This window comes from Ochotona curzoniae, unplaced genomic scaffold (assembly GCF_017591425.1).
Source record: "Ochotona curzoniae isolate NIBS_2020 unplaced genomic scaffold, NIBS_Ocur_1.0 scaffold_1852, whole genome shotgun sequence".
Lineage (NCBI taxonomy): Eukaryota > Metazoa > Chordata > Mammalia > Lagomorpha > Ochotonidae > Ochotona > Ochotona curzoniae.
This window is the reverse complement of record NW_024467087.1, coordinates 40,379,285-40,399,539: the sequence shown is the minus strand read 5'-3', so window position 1 is coordinate 40,399,539 and position 20,255 is coordinate 40,379,285. Positions and strand designations below refer to the sequence as shown.

Genomic DNA, 20,255 nt, shown 5'->3' with positions numbered 1-20,255 from the left:
TCCATTTCCTCTTCCACCCTCCTGCTATTGCAAACCTTGGGAGGCAGCAAGTGATGGCTCAGATACTTGGATCCTTGCCATCCATGTGAGAGATCCAGATTGATTTTTGGCTCCTAGTGTCTTTCGGGTCTCTCCCAGACCATTAGGGGCATGTGGGGAATGTGTCAGCAGATGGAATATCTCTTTGTGTGTCTGTGTTTATGTGTGTGCTTTTCCCTTTTCTGAATAAGCAAATTAAGAATATTGAATTATGCATTAGACTGCGTTCTTAGTAATTTTTCATAAAAATATGGACAATTTCTTTGAATGTCCACAAAACCAAAATTGCAATGTTTCTATTAGACTCCCTAGAGTAATATTAGTGCTGATATGCAGGTTTCTAGTAATATAACCTGTGCTACCAAGGTGTGCTGAATTGAGAAATGTCTATGAGGCTTTCTTCCTGTATATATCTATTATCTCTGCTGGACTTTGATAGGAGATAGATAGCAGACAATTCACAATTAAATTTCCAGCTTGTACCTGGAGATCAGTTATTCTGTATGGATTATTGAAAGGAGAACCATGTGCACAAGCAAGTAATTTTTGCTCTGTGATCCCAGCTGTTTGACTGGTGGTAGCTAAAGGACAGCTCATTTCAAGATTTCTCAACTGGTCAGCAAAGCTGACTGGTCAGCAAAGCTGTAGGTGTGTAGCTTCTCATATCAAGCTGTTTAAACTTATAGATCTTTGGTTGAGATAGAACGCATGTAGGCAGAATATAGAAGACAGGATACATTTAAAAAGGAAACTAGCTTTTGGTGAGACGGTTCAATAGCTTGCCATATGAACATGAATTTCAAGCATGCATACACCCAGCTTTTTGCCCAAGTTATTTTTTTTTTCTGGAGCATCTGGTGTAGGTGAAAATATGCAGATTGACTCTACTTCTGTCTGTTTTAGAGGATGTTCCCCAGGACCTGAGCTTTGCTCCAGGATTGTTAAGTGATACCATACTCCTTCATAGTCAGCTTCCTAGAGAGATTCCTGGAGATCACTTGTTAGCTTTGTGCATTGAATGTTCACTCACCAAAAAACATTGAGGATTGAAGTGTAGTAAGCATAGTTTTTAAAAGTTGAGTTATAATTTCTGCTTGAGAATTAATATTTGTCAAAGAATAACAGTACCCTGAGATGGAACTAGTACTGAAACTGTATGAAGAATCAGAATATATTTCATTGCTATAAAAATTGCTTAAAATGTTTGTAGTGCCTTTAATCAGTATTAAGGGCACTCATGAATATAGCATGCTAATGAACATGTAAGTGGTTAAGTGACAAAGGACATTGACCCTAGGTATTCTCTAATGATCTGATATATGTTGTGTGTGAAACATTTTTTCCTGTCAATTTTTCTATTATTAGTTCTTTCCTGAGAATAGAAAGTGGAATGACTTGAGATATTTTGTTAGTATATAGTTTTTTTTTATTAATTTAGGTTTTTTTATATTATTTTGTGTTCTGTATAAAAATGATTTACAAATAGAAATGTCTTAATTTGCTGATAACCATAACTTGATTCTAAAGCTTTTTATCATAATACATTTTTTTCAACTTTCAAATGAGCTTAGAAAACTGAATAAATAAAAACTAAAGAGATAGCTATGGAGGAGTTTATTTTGAGGAACAAGAATAAATTGCACCTACAGTTTGGTTTTCTAAATATGTTCTTTGAAATTCCTGAATAATATATATGAAAGATGCTATATCTGTAGTTAACGGATTTGGTTCCTGTATTTGTATCTGGAGAAATGCCTACACATAAATTTTCTCTGTGTAGACATAAATGGTTATGCCATTTTCCATAGTTTATTCTACCACATTTATAGATTTCCTTAAATATTACTTGTCATTGAATAGACTTATGAGAAACATATATAGTTGATTTTGATCCACTAGTCACTCATGAAAACAAAATAGCCAAAAATCTCAAGGATCTGTCATCAGTTAATAACAGAGTTAACTGGCAGGCATTGAATAAGGAGTTCTAGATTCTGATCATGGTCTTGAAATTGCAAACTGTGTGACTTAAGCTATTTGGCTTCTTTAATTTCTGCAACCACAAAATGGGGTAATTGGTTTCACAGCCATAAAGCCTTCTCTTTTCAGTGCGTTTTTTTTTTGGGGGGGGGGGTCTGGATTTTGGTTTGTAAATGAGGACAAAAATAATTTAAATTGTTGGTTGTTTTAGTTTTCATCTTTTCCAATTAAAACACATTTTCAGGCCTCCAAAAAGTTGTTTATGTGTTCTGAAAGACTTAATAAATATGAATATGTATATTCCAGGATTACCTGTGCTCTTAAAAGTGTTTTTTTTTTTAATAAGTGCAAGCCAGGCTGAATGAAGGAGAAGGTTAATTTTTTTTTTTCTTAGAGACATTATGCTACATTTAATCTTGGGTTTTTGACTGTGTTGTGTGTGTGTGCGTTGTTGTTGTTGTTGATTTATTGCTTTAGATTCATTGCAGGGGAACTTTTTTTTTTCCTTTGAAGGACCTTCATTTGGATATTTATAATGTCATTTGCTGTCTATATAAAATGATTAACTTGAAATTAACCTTACATAGAGTTTTAAAATTTTGACTCTTACCTCTGATTGCTGTGCCAGGACTATGTCAACTGATTCTTCAGACCTTATATCCTTCAGGCTGGCTGTTCCTCATACCTGCTCTGAGTATCACCGTGATAGAGAAAAATGAAGAGTAGGCTGTTAATAATTCCCAAGTTGTTTAATGTGAGATTATTAAATGTTCTGAATATTCTATGTTTAAATGATTATCTTTTTAAAAGTTTCATTGAAGATTTTTATGTTAAGGTGTTTATGTTGGTCAAAGGATATAAAATTTTAGTAATAAGAAGTTTAAGATATTTAGCATATCATGGTGACTGTAAGAGCAATATATTTTATTTTTGAATATTGCTTAAAGAATGGATTTTATTGCTCTCACCACAAAAGTATGAGATATGTATATGTATATGAGTATGTATATATGTAAGTGTAGGCCTAGAAAAGCATATAATCCCATAGTATTTTTCTCAATTTTAGGAAAAAAGGATTTTAAATATGCAAAAATAAATTATAAAAGAATGAAGCATTTAATGTTACATATCTTCTGAGACCAAACAGTGCGAACCTGCTAACTTTTTGACATCCACCAAGAAGATCTAGGAAAAATTGTTCTTTCTAGATATGGTTGCAATTCTATCGTTAAAAAGAAAAAAAGCAACTTTTGATCTTTTCCTATGTAGTTATCATATTCTATAATGAGTCTTTAATTATATGTTTTTGACTCTGCACCTGATAGGTGAGGGTTAATGCATTTCTGTTGTTCAGTCATCAAATAACAATTAGCCTTCAACTATCCTTGCCCCTGTTACTGTGAAAGAAAACTCGTTTAACTTCACTGCTGCCCACCAGAATTGAGCAGCATAGCATACATATTGGGTTAGGAAAAAAGGATCCAGGCAAATGCTATGTGCTTATGCCTCTTGGGTTTCTTCACTGTGTTTAAAGAACTTACTTATCTTATTCAGGACAGATAAACTTTGTGTCAACTTCGTTTCATTTCCAGGGCTTATAGATTAGCAGTGTGATTTCTTGGAGTAAATTCATTTTAACAAAATTCCACTAAGCTGAAAGAAATTAGGTGTCCTGTGAAGTGCATGATAGAATTTTAACTGTATTACTTAGCTTAGGAAAATGAAGCGATATATTTTATTATGAGTTTGGTTCTGTCACTGTGAAGGCAGCCTTAGTAATTGTCTTAACTTAATTATATTTACAATTTCAAACCATTTAGATGTTTACTTATTTAGATCTTTGGAGTTCTCTTTTCTAATGTACACATCATTGTTTTCATTTACTTTTGGAGTGTTTTTCTATTCTTACCATGTGATAAGTTATCCCCTTGTGCTTTTTCTTTTTTTGTTGGAAAGTCCTATCTATAAAGAAAAGAAGACACAGAAAGATAGATCTTCCATCTGCTAGTTCAATCCCCAAGTGGCTCCCCAAATGAGCCAATCTGAAGCCAAGAGCTGGGAGCTTCTTCTAGGTCTCCCACATGGGTGCAGGGTTCCAAGGCTTTGGCCTGTCCTCTGCTGCCTTCCCAGGCCAGAAGCAGGGAGCTGGAAGGGAAGTGTGAGCAGCTGGGATATGGGATCCTGGCGCATGCAAGGTGAAGGCTTTAGCCAGTAGGCTACTGCATCTGGGCTCATATTGTGCTTTTTGAACAATAATATATAATGGAATATGGTGGGAAAGTATTCATATTATTTATTGTGAAAGTTATTAGGCTATTGAATGTATTTGGACCATTCCAAAGATGTTCTCTTCCTTAGACGTTCTCTGAAGCAATATACACAAATTGATTTTAAAGAATAACATATTTTTATCCCTGAGAGAGAATTTTTACTTAAACTGTTGCCCTTAAGAGGTTTTTATGTGTAAGAGAAATTTGTTTTTATGTAATGCAAGCAACTAGAAAGAATGTGCACTGCCTTCTCTAAAAAGAACTCTTAAAAATATATGAGTTGCATGCAGCAGATTAGGACAATTTCAGTTAGACTGAGAGAATAAATGCAGCCAGACTGAAAAATAGATTGTGTTCTTTAGTGTTTTCTGAGGAAACTATAGTCTATCACAACACTGAAAGTGAAAACCATTGAATGACAGAGCTGGACAAATGAGGCGTTCAACCTTTCTATGAATCAGGTGAAACAGAGGCTCAGTGAATGTCCTGCTGTAAAGGCTTATGTACAAATGTCTGTAAATGGCAATATTGCATCAAATAGATACTTTATAATTGATCAAATGGATATTAAAGGATTCTGGTAAATTTTTTCTGGGACATTCAGAAGCCCAATACAATTGTGTTTTTTTTGTATGTGGAAAAAAAGTTAAGTTAATACATAATATTTCATTGGATGAAGGCTAAGTCCATGTGGTTTTTAATTTTTTAGCATGTTCTAATAATAATTATGAAGTGGATTTAGCTAGAAAAATATGCCTTAACATGTTGAAAATACGTGTTTTATCTTACCTTATTTCGGACTATTGATAAATTTAGTATGATTTGTTTGTATTCGGTTACATATTGGTTTTTAAGTACCCAGGGCTTTCTCTCTCTCTTTTTTTCCATAAGTGCATTTAACCAAACTTTAGTTTTAATTGAACTCAAAACATTGCATTGGCATTGTTATTATTAGAATTATAAATTTCTCTTTTAAAAAAATAAGCAACCTGTAACAACACTGTTTACAATAGTCTTTAACATCTTCTCAGCTCTTTAATTGTTTCATGTGTTATGAATTTACCAACTTTCTGAATTCCCTGAAGAAACTCTATACTATCATTCATTTTATTTGATGTTTCAATGATTTGGTTTGTAGTATGAGATTACACATGGGGCTAGAACACCATTAGAGAGAAATAAAATCCTTTGTACAGAACACATAACCCTCTGTACTAGCCTTTAGCACTGTACAAACAGTGATAAAGGGATGACATGACTAATATTGGACTCCTTCACATGAGACCAATTACCTTTACAGCTTTGGGTACACAGTATGGAACTTTCTAATTTTAGCTTTAACCCTTTTGAACACATCCAGGCGATCTAATCATAAGATTTGCTTTTTTATGATGCTTTTATGATCTATCTACCAAATCTCTGACACTTAGTTATATTTATGGCACTTAGTTATATTTACGTGAAATATAACTAAGTAAGTCATGAGTTTGAATATCTTCATTTATAGATGAGAGGATCTGGTCTTGGGAAAGTTTAAAGAACTGTCATTTTTGTGAATCTGAAGGAGCAGAATTCCATTTTCTCCTTCAGGTAGGTATATTTATGCAGTTTTTCTCTCCAGAAGTAGAGAAAGGGAGAATCTTGCTTTCTCTTGGACATAGGGTTAAATGAATCCTTTGTTACTTTCATTAAATATAAGATTTTTCTTTCCTTTGGTTATTCTTATGAGTGTAAGTAGACCTTTCTAAAATAATAGCTTCAGAGGTTCTGAAGACCTGAGATATAGTTCTGTTTTGAAACATTGAAATATTTCAGTACAGCTCTTGCTATTATGATTATGCTTGAACAAAAATGGATCAATGGATTAATGACCAAATTGTGGTATATTTGTGTAATAACAGGGAGTGAATAACTCACATATGCAGTAGGATCGTGGAATATTGTATTTATGCTAAGTGAAAGAATCCAAGCACAAAATGTTATAAACTGTACTTACAAGGTACCTTGTAAAAAGCAAAACTGTAGATACACAAATGGGATAATAGGTACGAATGGGCTCAGAACAGGGAAAGCAAATTGACTGTAATGGAGAATGAGGGAATATTGTTTGTGGATATATAACTATAATTTTGTCAAAATGATGAATTTGGTTCAGTGTAAACAATACCTCAGTAAAAAGGAAAGAAAAATAACTCATGATTCAGGATGATTATCGAAATAATAAAATATCATTCTCTTTCCCTACTTTTTCTTCTGTTTGGTTCTTCATTATTCTCTGCTTTGTCTATGTCACTCATAAATTTAAGGCACAAGATGAATTACAATTTCTTATTGCAAGGCTGAGCTACTACATGAAAATTTATGCTTTTATCTGTCTTTATTTGCAATATCTGAGCCAGACTTAAATCGAGTTATCAGCTATATCTCTTATGGTTTTGGATATTCAAGTTATGCTAAAGAATCCTAAGTGGAATTTGCATGCTTCAAAAAAGAAGCCAGCTATACCTGCATTAGTGGTTTCCTGATCTTTCTCCCTTGGCAGTGAGAGTATACATATTTTGGGAGGGAGTTTAAAGCACTGGAACTCTCAGTCTGTCTGGCAAACTTGTCTTTTCAGCACATGATGGGTCTCTGCCATGATTTACAGAGTTAAGCAAGCGTGAAAATCACCTTGAGTAGTAGTTAAAATACCAGTTACTGCTGCCTCTCTCACACTGGAATTTCTAACAAGTTCAATCTGATGTTGGTGCAAATGGTTTCTGGTACATATTTTCACAAATGCAACCATAGGCTTACTTCTGAACCACAATATCAAAATTCCTGTCCACATACTGGAGCCAAATTTTCTTTTTAAACTGTTTTATAATTCCTTGGTCACTGTGTGTGCGTGTGTGTGTGTGTGTGTGTGTGTGTGTGTGTAGGATCTTCAGAAAATTAATGGAAAAAGTGGAAATTGTACATTATCAAAAAACTATGTGTGGATTTCCCTTTTTTTAACTGAAATAAGCAGACTTTAAAATTTCATTTTCCATGAACTTTCTGAAATACTTGTGTGTGTATGTATGTAAGAGGAAAGGAGGAGAGAGAGAGAGAGAGAGGGTGAGAGAGAAAGACAAAAAAGAGTAAGCATTTGACTATAGGCCATAAAATGTTTGATGCCTGAAAGATTAATCATGTTGAAAAGAAACAGAAAGGAAAAACAAAACAAAAAAAAGGTATGCATAAGCCATATATATATATCTCTTTTTAATTTGTTAAATGTTATCAGACCACATAATAATTATTTTTATCTCCCAGGAATAATCTCTTTTTAGACTGCTGTCCTCTCTATTTTAAAGTTCTGAAGTCACAACCATGTAGGCAACTGCCTGGGTTGCCTCGTACAAATGTTAAACTCCTGGGAGAAAAGGAGCCAATAGCTGGCAGGCATTCTGGGCCAGGTTAATGCCAAATTTGTGTTTAAAAATACTAGTGTGCCAGCATAGTTTTCTGTTCTATATATTTGTTAAAGATATGTGGGGAATGTGGGAAATACTGGACTAGGACATGCCACCCAACACCCAGTTGGGTAGCTGAAGATTGCCCAGGGAAGGAGTCTGGGGACATGTAGCAGTCAGAGTGGCTGAGGGAATGTTTTATACGGGAGACTTTGGGGCAGTTTCATGGGCACTGGCAGGTAGGCAAGGGAGCTGAGATGGAGTGGTTTAGAGGGAGACAACCAGAGAGCATGTCTGGGATAGACCAAGGCACTCTCCCACTTGGGAGACCTGGACCGAGTTAAGTAGCATTATTTGCTGCCTGCCAATACACAGGAAAGCTGGGACTGGAGAATATGCCTGGTTGGGTTTGGTCTCAGCACCTCCCAAGTGTAGAGGCAGTGTGGGGGAGGGACACGTCATTGTGGGCCAAGGCACCCACTGGGACAAGGGAAAAACTGGATCTGGAGATGGATTCTGTAGGGGATTTGTGAGCTTGCTGTGTGGGACTGGAGCACCTGCTGGTTTGCCTGAAGCCTGATGGGTGTTGATGGGCTGAGATAGGCTGGACTTCAGAACTGACCTGAAAAGAAATTGCATGATACTTGCTGGAGCTGGGGCTAGGAAGAGGCCAGGATGGGCCAGTCTGTAACACCCAGTAGTAAATGCCAGGATTGAGGGCTGATCATTTTGACTGGGCCACGATACCTGCTGATACTCATGAGATCTGGGGCTAGAGTTGGCCCAATAGGGGAACAAGGGAAATTTTCCTGAGAGGCTGTAGTTCCATCTGATGAGTGCAAGAGCCAGGGCTGTGGACAGGATAGGCCAGGATGGTCTGCTGCACCCATCAGTATACATGTGGACTGGGACTGGGGGTAAGCTGACTGGGGCCAGTCCACAGCTCACACTAGCATGTACAAGTACTAGGACAGTGTGGAGGCCAGCCCAGGTTGGACAACAATACATGAGGGCTGGGGCTGAGAGTGGGCAGAGTGGACTAGGCTATTGAATCCTCAGACAAGCACTGGGACTTTTGGGGTGGGTTGGGCTGAGACAGTTTGCAGCACATGCTGGTGAGTGACAAGACTGAGGGCAATCCATCTCAGATTGAACCTCAAAACTTGCTGCCTCATTCAAGACCTGTGGAATTGGAGAAACCTAATAGGGAACCTCAGGAACTCCCCTACTGGTCCACATCTGCCAGTGGTAAGCAGAACGGCTGAGGGCAGGTCTGGTAGGGGAACTTTGGGCACTGTCCTGCTGGGCTACATCCCCCACTGGTTAGTGCGAGTGTCAGGGCTGGTGGCTGGCCAGGCTGTTCAAGGCAGCAGCATCCATCAGCTTACATGTAGTCCAGGTTTGGGATTGGGTCAGGCTGAGCTAAGTTACAGCACCCATGGAAGTGCATGAGAACCAGATGGTATGTGGAACAGACCAGACTAGGCCACAGTACATGCCAGCAGATACAAAAACCAGGGTTTGGGGGCAGACCTGGTGGGGATTATTGGGTGTTACCCCAACTAGTGTGTGGTACCCACTGTTTTGTATGGTGACTGAGACTCTAGTGGGCTGGCTTGGCTGGGACACAGCACCCTGTCAGTTCATATGAGAGATGGAGCTTAGGGCAGAACTCACCAGACAGTTACATCTACTGGTGGATTCATTGGCTGGTGTAGGTGATGAATCAAACTTGGACATGTACTGGCTGATGCACGCATATAGGAGTCAATTCTGGCAATACTCCAGGTGAGGTTTCTTGGGGGACTCCTAAACTAGATCGCTAGACTCAAACCCCAGCTAAAGAGAAAAATCACAAAATATGTGGTATGACCTTGGAATGCGTGTATTAGTACTGGGCCTCCTCAGTTGCTGATGTCTGTGCAGTGAAGAATATGCCCAGATGCACACAGGGGACAGAACAGTCAGTTCATCTAGACTACCAGAGGACTTTGAGTGGCTCATGAGGGGTTGGAAAGCAGCACCGTTTGCACAACTCTCCTGGCCATGCTTTGCAGCAAGGTGTCTGGATCTGTGGATGCACTAAAGTAGATTCATCATCCAAAAGACTTTGGAAAGCCTTTCCCAACCCTGGTGCAATGAAGGAGACGATGTCTCAAAGCTATCAAAACCATTCAAGTAACACCCTCAAAACATCATTCCTCAAATCAGGGCCTCTGTGGCATCATTAAATGACTATCTCCCACCCCAGGGTACTTAGGAGGAATGATAGCAAGTAGTTGCCATCTTCTGCCTCCCAGGCATATCAGATTAAAAAAAAAATAGATGTAAAATTCATCCCACCACCTTTCTCTATCTCTAAACCCCCCTCTCCACTGGAAACGGAGGTGCATACGGACATGCATCTCTCTCAACTGTGTAAGCAATATTAAAAAAAATTTGAATACACAAGATCTACTTTGCCCAGTGAACTAAAATATTCTCAGTGCAGACTTTTAGCTCCCCGGTTTGTAACAGATAGGCCCTTCTTACTCATGCTTGTGTTTCCTGGTGTATTTCCTCTTTTGTTTTGCAAGAACAATAGTAATTTTCACTGAATGAAATCGAAGTAACATAAACTGCATAATTCGAAACAGCCTGGAAATTATGATTAGCTGATTTTAAATAAACAAATATAAATTTTATGTCAAATATTCCTCTGTACCAAGAATGAAGTAATCCCATTCCTTTAAAAAACCCTGTATGAAAAGATGAGTAGAATTTAGAATATTTTTTAAAAAAAATGTGAGTTAAATTTAGCAAAATCACATCATTTTCTTTCTGCTAAAGCTAAAGCTAATGTAGAGGGCTGTATATATAATTTTGATCAGAATTTCTATTATGTTGAAGTGAATGTGTGTTATCATGCAGTGTAATGATATTTGCTGGTTTCTTGATGTTATAGATTAAATACAGTATATTACAGTTTGAACTGATATTGCTTTATCTCATAACCACTGCCCCACTGATTATCAAGAGTCTTTAGAGAAAATAGCTCATCGCACTGGGTGATTACATCCCTCAACTGAACAGTAGCTTACTGCCAATTATCATTACAATGCCATATTGATTTTTCTCATTTCCATAATGGAAATTAAAGCAGAATTTGTTTAAAATGAGCTTCCATATATTTTATGAGTGTGATTGGTTCCGAATATAAGCTATTTTTAAAATGTATTTTCTACAGTGATCTAATATCTTACTTATACTCTTATAGAAATTTAAATTTCTGTTTTGAGTTGAAGCTGAGGTAGACATAAGAAGGATACTTTAAATCTGTACAAAATATAAATGTTACCTAAGTATGTAGATTATAGATTTTATTATTGCTTTACAAAAGTCATTTGCTTTACAAATATACATTTTTGTTCTTAGACAATATTAGATTACTTAGACTCTTAATCACACAAATCAGTAAATTTTAATTTAATCTAACAAATAGTGTTGACTATAAATAATTTCTTAAAAGATGTATTTATTTGAAAGGCAGATTGACAGAAAGTGAGAGACCTTTGATTTGTGAGTTTACTGCACCAGTGTCACTTTGGCTGGGACAGGCTGAAGCAATGAAGCGCAAGCTTTATTGGGATCTTCTATGTGGGTGGGTGCGGGACACAAGCATTTGGGCCCTATTCTGCTGCTTTCCCAAGAGCATTCATACGGAGTCTAATCAGAAGTGTAGCAACCAGAGCTTAAACTGGCACTTGTATGGGATTTAAACCTTGCAGGTGATGCTTAACTGGCATACATTGTGTTGATAGTATGTAATATAAATATTTATTCAATGACTTAGATATGCCGCTTTGATAAACACTATGGGTAATAGAAACATGAATGTAGTTTTATGACTGTCTTCAGAGAATTTATAATCCAGAGGATGGGGTAAAGTATGTGGCAAAAGTCGTATTAGCAGGGAGTAAAAGAGAGGGCAAGAGGGAGAGAAGGAAGGAGAGACATCTGTATGGATGAGAAGAAGGGAGGGAGGGGGAGAGAGAGAGAGGGAGAGAGAGAAGGAGAGAGAAAGAATGAGAATGAATGAATCTTCTTTCTGTTGCTTCACTCCCTAAATAGCCACAACCTTCACTCCTTCCCAAGGCCAGAGCAGAGAGCTGGATTGGAGGCAAAGCAACCAGGATATGCACTGGTGTTTTTATGGGGTGCTGCTATTGCAGGTAGAGGTTTAACCTATCACACTGAAGGACCATATCCAAAGAAGACTTCAAATTGATCACAGGACATAGAGGGGAAGTCAGTAATGGCTCAAAAAAGCCCAGGTGACATTGAAAGCATGAAGATATGAAATTGGTGTTACATTGTGGTAAGAAGGAATAAGTGGGCTTACACAAGGTAGTGCAGGGAGGGCTCCTGGGACGTTGATTTGTCTGACTTTTTTTGGATACATTTAAGGCTTATAGCCAGAAGGTAGATTAAGGTTGGATCATAATTTGGGGATGAAGATTTTAAAATGTATTGGGAGACTAATGTTATGGCACATGGATTAAGCTTCTGTCAGTGACTTAGGCATTCTAAAGTAGAGTGCCAGTTTAAGTCCCAGCTGCCATGTTTCCAATCCAGCTGCCTGCAAATAAGCCAGTGAAACCAGTAGTAGATTGTCCAGATACTTGGGCCTCTGACACCTTGTCAGATATTCATATGAAGCCCCAGGCTCCTACCTTAAACTTGACACAGCCTCAGTGGCTGTCGCCATTTGGAGAATGGACCACTGGATGGAGCATGTCTATGTAGTCCAGAGGAAATTTTCATACAGAAGACTCGTTAAATTAAATTTAATCCGACCTTTTATAAAATGTGTGAAAGGAAGGAATGCAGCTTGGGATCATATTGAAAAATGGCTAATATAAAATGTTAGTAGTTGGACCTGGCACGATAGCTTAGTGGTTAAATCATCACTTTGTGCTGGGATCCCGTATGGGCACTGGTTTGGTTCACATCCCGGCTGCTCCACTTCCCAACTAGCTCCCTGCTTGCGGCCTAGGAAAGCTGTCAAGGACAACGTAAAACCTTGGGACCTTGTACTCTCCTAGGACCCCAGAAGAAACTCCTGCCTGACTCCTGGCTTCAGATAGGTTCAGCTTCAGCTGTTGTGGCCAACTGGGGACTGAACCAGAAAGTGAAACATCTTTCACTCTGTCTCTCCTTCTCTCTGTACATCTGCCTTTCCAATAAAAATAAGTAAATCTCTAAAAATATGTTAATAGGGAAGGAACATTTGGAATAGTCATTATAGAAAATGATGTTTATGACTGAATGCCAGAAAGTGAAATATGGAAGTCTTCTAGCCTTGTACCAGACATACATATGTTGCCACTTTCCCAGGCCTCCTTGCCATGCTCTTATCTCATTAGTCCCCATACAGCTTTTGAAACATTCCAAATGGACTAGCTAAATCTCAAGACCCCCAGATTTACCCTTAATTCTTTTCCTGGGAACATTTTTTCTTCAAGAATCCACTTGAATTTTCTCCATATCTGTCTTCTTCAATGAATCTTACTTTGCCGGTTCATTGAAAAATAGCATTCTGAATCTCCTTTTACTCTGTTTATTGAAGTTTATTTTTCTTCATTGCATCAAAGCACTAACATTACTTATAATGTTATACTAACATTACTTACACATTACTTATACAGTGATGTCTGCGTCTTTAGACAATAAGGTTCATGAGGATGATGGTTTATTGTCGTTGCTTGCTATATGTCTATCACCCAGTCAAGGATGCAGAATGTCTGGCACATGAGCTTAACGACCTACAAAATCATTGGCTCTGGCTCTGCCTAAGTAAATGCAGCTGCTGATAAAATTTCAACAAATCTAAACTAGGACAGTTTTTAAGTTGATACTTTTATGTTGATAGTTTTTTATGGCCCCTCAGTGGTGTTATATAGAGATGGAGATAGAGATGGATATCCAAACGATCCTTGCAGAAAAAAAAGAATTCCCTAAGCCTGATCTAAAGCAAGCTTGTTACTCAGGTGGATGAATGAACAGAATAAATGCAAGAATGAAACAAATGGGGGTTCAGAAAGTTATGCTAGTATTTTAAATGTAAAAGATTCAAAAGCTAGAGATGTTTTTAACAAAATTTTTGAGAAGTGGAGGAGGAGTTGATTTGGAGTCTATGTAGAGGTAAATTCAATTTATAAATTAAGCCTGAAGTATATGATGCTAGAGAAGAGATTAAAGACGTGATGTGTAATGGACAATGTAAAATGTGAAGGGTGTAGATTAAGGTAAATAATTCTTGTGTCTTTTTAAAGTCTGTATTTGAATCAATGGATGTAGAACAAAAGACTGACAAATAAAACTTGTCATTAAACAACTAAAACAAGCAAAACAGGATTTTCAAATATGAGAAAGAACTGCTTTGAAATATTTAATGTCTTTAACATAGATACTTATTCATACATGTATGATTTTTGTTTATTTCTCAGCTGGGTTAACAACTTTGGCCATGAAGGCCTTGGACTCTTACTGGATGTTCTGGAAAAGCTTCTGGACAAAAAACAGTAAGTATAAATATTTGCAAAAATTCACCAGAGGAGAAAGTATTAAGCATAGCATAATGTGTTTTTTTCTCTCTCATCTAGACAAGAAAATATTGATAAGAAGAATCAGTATAAACTTATTCAGTGTCTTAAAGCATTTATGAATAATAAGGTAAGCAGTGTTTATATCAGCTTTTGTTACAAAAGGTGAGAAGTTTCCTGACAGTGTGCAAGTATGAAGTAGACGAAACAGTGAATGTTTATTCAGTTTACAAAATGGTCTTTGTGATACAAATAATGTTTCCTTTAAATATTACTTAAAGTATACTTTTCTACAAAAGTTATTTATTCATGTTTTTATAGTCATGCAAATCTATCAGTCTACAGGCAAGTTAGTTCATATTTTTTTCTTTTGCAGTAGAAGGAAAAGTGAAATTAAATGCATTCCATATTAAGGTTTCCTTTGCACTGAAAAAGGAAAAATCATGGGCATTATTTGACTTGTTCGCAAAGAATAATTTAAGGTTGTATTAATTTTATATTACTACAACAAAGTACCGGAGGGAAGCTACCAGTGAAGACCAAAAGGTTTCTTTAGCTTACTTTTGGATCATCTTCTCCATCACTGGGCAGACTTATTGGTCCGCGCTCTGATAAGAGCATCAAATGACAAAGGCAATACATGCACACAGCAAGGATCAAATGCTAATCCAGCCAGTAAAAATAAGCTGGGCCCTGCTCAGGCTTTATAAGCAATTCTTACATGAAGAATTACAAGGACATGCCCCTAGTTACCCAAAAGATCTCCTAGCTAGCCTACCTCCCAAGCACGTTAATTATATTGTGTTTCCACCCTTCAATGCCATTAACTTAAAGCTGCCTAAGTTTGTGAATCAAATAATCATCAAACCATGGCAAAAGTTATCATTTTTTTCTTTTAAATTCCAATTAATATTAGTTAGTATACATAAAAGGCATCCCTGAAAGATGCCAGAGACTTTTTAAAATAATATGGTTTGCAATGTGAGAGACCTTTTAGGCAATGTTTTGTCTTGTGAAGAGTGTGATCTGAATATGAGAATGTTCTTTATATAAGCAGGTAGAATATAATGGATTAATTCACTGAATTGTGTAATTAGCTGTAGATGGTATTTTAAAAATCATAGAATATTTAGTAGAAATAATTGTAACCATACCCAGAAAGTTTGCAGATATGTGTTAACTATAAATGCAGTAACAATACATATTTAATGAATCTCTAGTCTTTCTGATGTTTGTGAAGTTATATATAAATTTATACATGTATCAACAACGATATTGTCCTTAATAGTAGATGCTTCTGGTTCATATGGAATTCCCATGTAGAATGTTAGTTATGTTTTCTTGTCTAGAACAGAAACTTGTAATGTTTGTTATGTCTGTAGCTGTAATTATGTTGAGTCTGATGCCTAATGAAAAATAATACACAATAATTCTCCATAGCTCAAGATGAAACTTTCTTCAATTGAGTGAGATAATGACTTAGTAAAAAGGAAACAGGATACTAGAAGTCAGGAAATACAGTTCATACTTTACCACTGATAAGTTGAGTGGCCTTTGGAAAAGCACTTAACCATTATGGTTATTAGTCTGCACATTTTGAATTTAAGTATAGGGACATTTGTTCTAAACTCCTATTGACTCACCTTGACAACAATCACAAATTTCCACAATACTAAGTAAGTGTAAGTATGGTAGTAACAAGACAAATTCACATTAATGAGTTTTTTTCAGAATCTCTTTCTACATGTCAACCTCTGCTGTATGAATACATAGTCTTTTAAATTATTAAGTATGTGATTGTTTTGAAGAATGCAATGATGCCACTTGATTTAAAAAAGGTTAAATATGTTTAGCCCATGTTGATGTCTTGCATATATGATGGACTCAGAACATGAAAAAGCAGATCTTTCAAAATATAGGCATGTCAAATAATAGGCATAAAATATACATTCAAAAAAGAAAATATATACTGATGTGTCCATTTTGTTTTGTCCAAAGCAAGCAAGAAAACTTCTATCTGAAATTACTTAAGCATCAAGTTTTGGGCCCCATGGATTTAGATTGCATGCTTCAAAACTATTCTCTTATCTATTTCATTTGGTAATAGTATCACAAACAGAAACTCATATGTTCCTTAACTCACATTGCCATAATACAGCTGTGATGTTTGGATTTCTGGTCTTTCAGAAGTTTACATTTTGTCTCAGTATGTGCCTCCATGTTAGAAACGTACTTTTAAATTTGAAAATTTGAAAATTTAAATTCCTTACCATTCAGTCTAATTGATTATTATAGCTCTTATTTTGTTTGGTAATTGGTGATAATCTGTCAGTTTCACCTTCAAATTTTTTACTTATTTAGTGCATTTAATGGGTTCCTGGCCTTCTTTGTATGTATTTATTCCCTTTGTGATATTAGCTTTTTATTGTGTTTTCTCTTACATTTTTTTTACTATGTTATCTTAATATATATCCTCATTTATTATGCTCTGTGCTAACATAATATTTAAGAGCTTTAACTCTGTTTCCCACCACAAGTTCTTTTAGAGTTTCAATTAGGAACAGTTCCTGGAATGCCTTAGTCACATATTTAGTACTTAAGTTTAGCTTGAAATGATAATTTTGTTCTGCGCAAAAGTTGTTACTTTTCACTATTATTCTTTAAAATGAAACAAACAGGGGAAGGAACTTGGCAGAGAGGGATGGGAGACCCCAGCACCAACTAAACTATATCAAAAACAATTTTTAAAAAGAAGCAAAAAATTTTTTAAAAGAAACACATATTTTTGTAAGAAAGCTAAGAAACACTTTGTGGTATACAGATCAAAAATCATTTCCTTTCATCTAGTGCTTATAAAAGCACTTATTGTTCTTAATTTATATTGATATAAAATTACTCTGATAGATTGTTATTGTGTTGCCTTTATGTGATAAAAATCCAAGTGTTAGACCTCCTTTTACATCTTTCTTTTGTTAGAACTAGCAGATACATGTGCACAAGCATGTCTTCATGTCTAGAAAACAAGTAATAATGATGTCTTCTCTGCCCCCGTTCACTGTGACACTTAATAGAACTCTGATTCCAATTCTTTGAGTTAACAGCATTTGTAGTTCCATATGGGGAACTGCATGCCTGAGTGGGGAAGAATATAGGTATGAGAAAGCTCATACTGAGGTATGTTGTTTCTTATATTGGCATATACCATCCATAGCTTTTTTTCCCATTGTAGTCGCCCTAATGCTTCACACAAAGCTGTTGGATAATTTAGCTGTAAATTTCAGACATCTCCAGGAAGATCAAGTGAGATAAGTAAGTGGGATTTAGGAAATCATGGCGATATGTATTTTACATGTTGTTCTTTGTTAAAGAAATGCCAATTGGTCCCATGTTTTTGAAAAATTTTTAGAATTTTTGTGATGCTCTAAGGGGGATATATCTAATAATCAAGGAGCAAAATCTCTAAAATGTAGTCATTTCATATAAAAAATAAGGATCAATAAATGCCCTGGAAAACATTCATATCAGTAGCTAGAGTTTCTGTGGTGGTATGAATTTTTTTGAAAATCATTTTAAATTGTTTTTCTATTAAACCTATTTTCCTTGTTTCCATTTGAATGAATGTTCTCCCCTTTTCCCCTTTAGTTTGGGTTGCAAAGGATTTTAGGAGATGAAAGAAGTCTTTTACTATTGGCAAGAGCAATTGACCCTAAACAACCCAACATGATGACTGAAATAGTGAAAATACTTTCTGCTATTTGCATTGTTGGTGAAGAGAATATGTAAGTATTGCTGCACTATTGTATTGATGGCATGTAAAATGGTATTTAAACAATAAATATGTATTTATTTATTATATTTTAGAAAAGTTTTGATTGAACTTGATCTCCATATTTTATTTAGCATTCTGTTGATGTTATGAAAATTAGATTTAACACTTCTAATGTGAAAGTATTTAAGGTTGAATTCAAAATGAATGTAAAGCATTTTGTGTTGCTGCAGGTAAAACCGTTATTAGAAAAGTAGGTACCAAAGAGAATATACAGCTTTCATGCAAAATGCAAGTTAAATAGATGTTCAAAATTGAAACATATTGATGGCTACCATGGTAACCTGAGAAGGGCAGAGTTTGCCTCCAACCGAACCCAGAACGGATGGCGGAATTCTGGCGGACCCCTCAGGTGGTGAGACCACTGTTGCACCAATGAGGAGCACAGACCCACATCCCCCCACCACTAAGGGTCAAAGCGATCCCATCACAGCTTCTGTGTCAAGGAGAGTTTAAAAGCCCCTTCCCTGTCTCTTCCGCACTCTTCTTCCTCTGCCACCCACTCCTTCATGTCGGTCTGTCTGCTGCATGGGGAAGGGAAGCCCGTGTCCGTGGTTCCCTGAGATAAAGGCCGTCATATTCTGTTCATATACTCAGCTGAGTTATTCTTTCCCTGGTGGTCAGCAAATCTAACATTTTGGCAAGCGGTGAATCTAACACGTGTAAGGGAGACTAGCTTCCAGGAAGTGAAGATGCATTGTAGTATGCATCTCTTCTCCAAATAAAAAGATGATTCTCAATGAAACTGTTAAATATATGTTTACAATATGATACTAGGGTTTATATCACTATACCTAAAATGCATGATATGATACCCTCAAAAAGGCAGAAAGTTCAACTTGTGATTGTTGCTGGCAGACTATGCTGTAATAATATGGGAGGAAACAGTATGGGGAGGCTGGGAGATTATTAGTAGGAATCCCTGTGGCTCTGGAACCATATCAAGGAAAATTATATATATATACGTATATACATATTAAATATATTAAAGTATTAAAATTATAATATTTTCTATATATAATAGATTACATATATGTAATCTATATAATAGAAAAGATGAGTAAAATAATTTATATCTCTTACACATACACAAATATTCATGCACTCATGCAATGAAATTTATGCTACATTGTATAACTAATTGAATTTACTTGATAAATTTATTTTGAGCTATTATCTCCTTTTTATGTACCATAAAAAAAATGGTGAAGTAATCATTTACTGAGTGAAATAACTTCTTGAAAAGATAAGAGAGCTGTTTATAATTATTCCAAGTATATATATATAATGTATATATATAATAATTGCTTAATTATATATGTGAACATAATTAAACAGTATATTGACACAAATTCATTAGGTCATGTGTTCTTATGGAAATAATATTGAATCAAAAGAAATGTAAGATGCGGTATCCTCCATAAGTCCTGTATCTCAGAAACTGTTGTGATGGAATATCTGCTAAGAACATGAACTAAAATATTTCTTCTGAGTACTTTGTGTGACAGTAATATTTTAAATTTGGGTCAGAACAGAGCCATTAGGGCCATGTGAAGATTTGAAGATATCTTAATTTGTGAACTCTATTACAATTGTTAGAATGAAATGAGTTTTTTTTTTTTAAATTTTGTTAATGTTAGTAGCTGACATTGGGAACCAAAGCTAAAACTGTAAATGGAAATATCATCATACAGCATTAGATATTTTCTCAGTAACAGCAAGTTGACAATGAGATAACACAGGCAATCATTCTTTAGGTTATAGAGAATAGTTTTTGTATGAGTAAGGAATATTTTTGCCTGTCAATGAAATTTTTAGTTCTCAATGCATAATACATAATCCAGCCTGTTAATCTTTGTTGTATTTGATTATAGTTTCACTTATCATTTAGTAGGAGTGGCACACTATTTCGAGGTTAATTTGGTTTTAAAATTGTATGCAAATAGTTGCCAAGTTTTTTTTTAGGTAAATAAGATTCTTGTACTACATAAATATTGTTGCTTTTTTAAATTACTGGACTTTTTCTTTAAGGTTATTTTTAGTTGTTCTATTATCAAATAATTTTTGCTTTTATAACTTCTTTTTAAAATATTCACTCTTCAACACTTTATTATGACAT

General features: G+C 35.7%; 1 protein-coding gene across 6 annotated transcripts in view; it reads left to right on the top strand.

Moving 5' to 3' along the window:
• DIAPH2 (diaphanous related formin 2) overlaps positions 1–20,255 on the top strand; it is an 830,745-nt gene that overhangs the window by 189,637 nt on the left and 620,853 nt on the right. For all 6 annotated transcript variants that reach the window (XM_040999826.1, XM_040999825.1, XM_040999824.1 and 3 more), the window contains 3 exons: positions 14,215–14,289; positions 14,371–14,440; positions 17,953–18,089. In XM_040999826.1, coding sequence (XP_040855760.1) covers positions 14,215–14,289; positions 14,371–14,440; positions 17,953–18,089 — 282 coding nt within the window. The remainder of the gene's footprint in view (positions 1–14,214; positions 14,290–14,370; positions 14,441–17,952; positions 18,090–20,255) is intronic.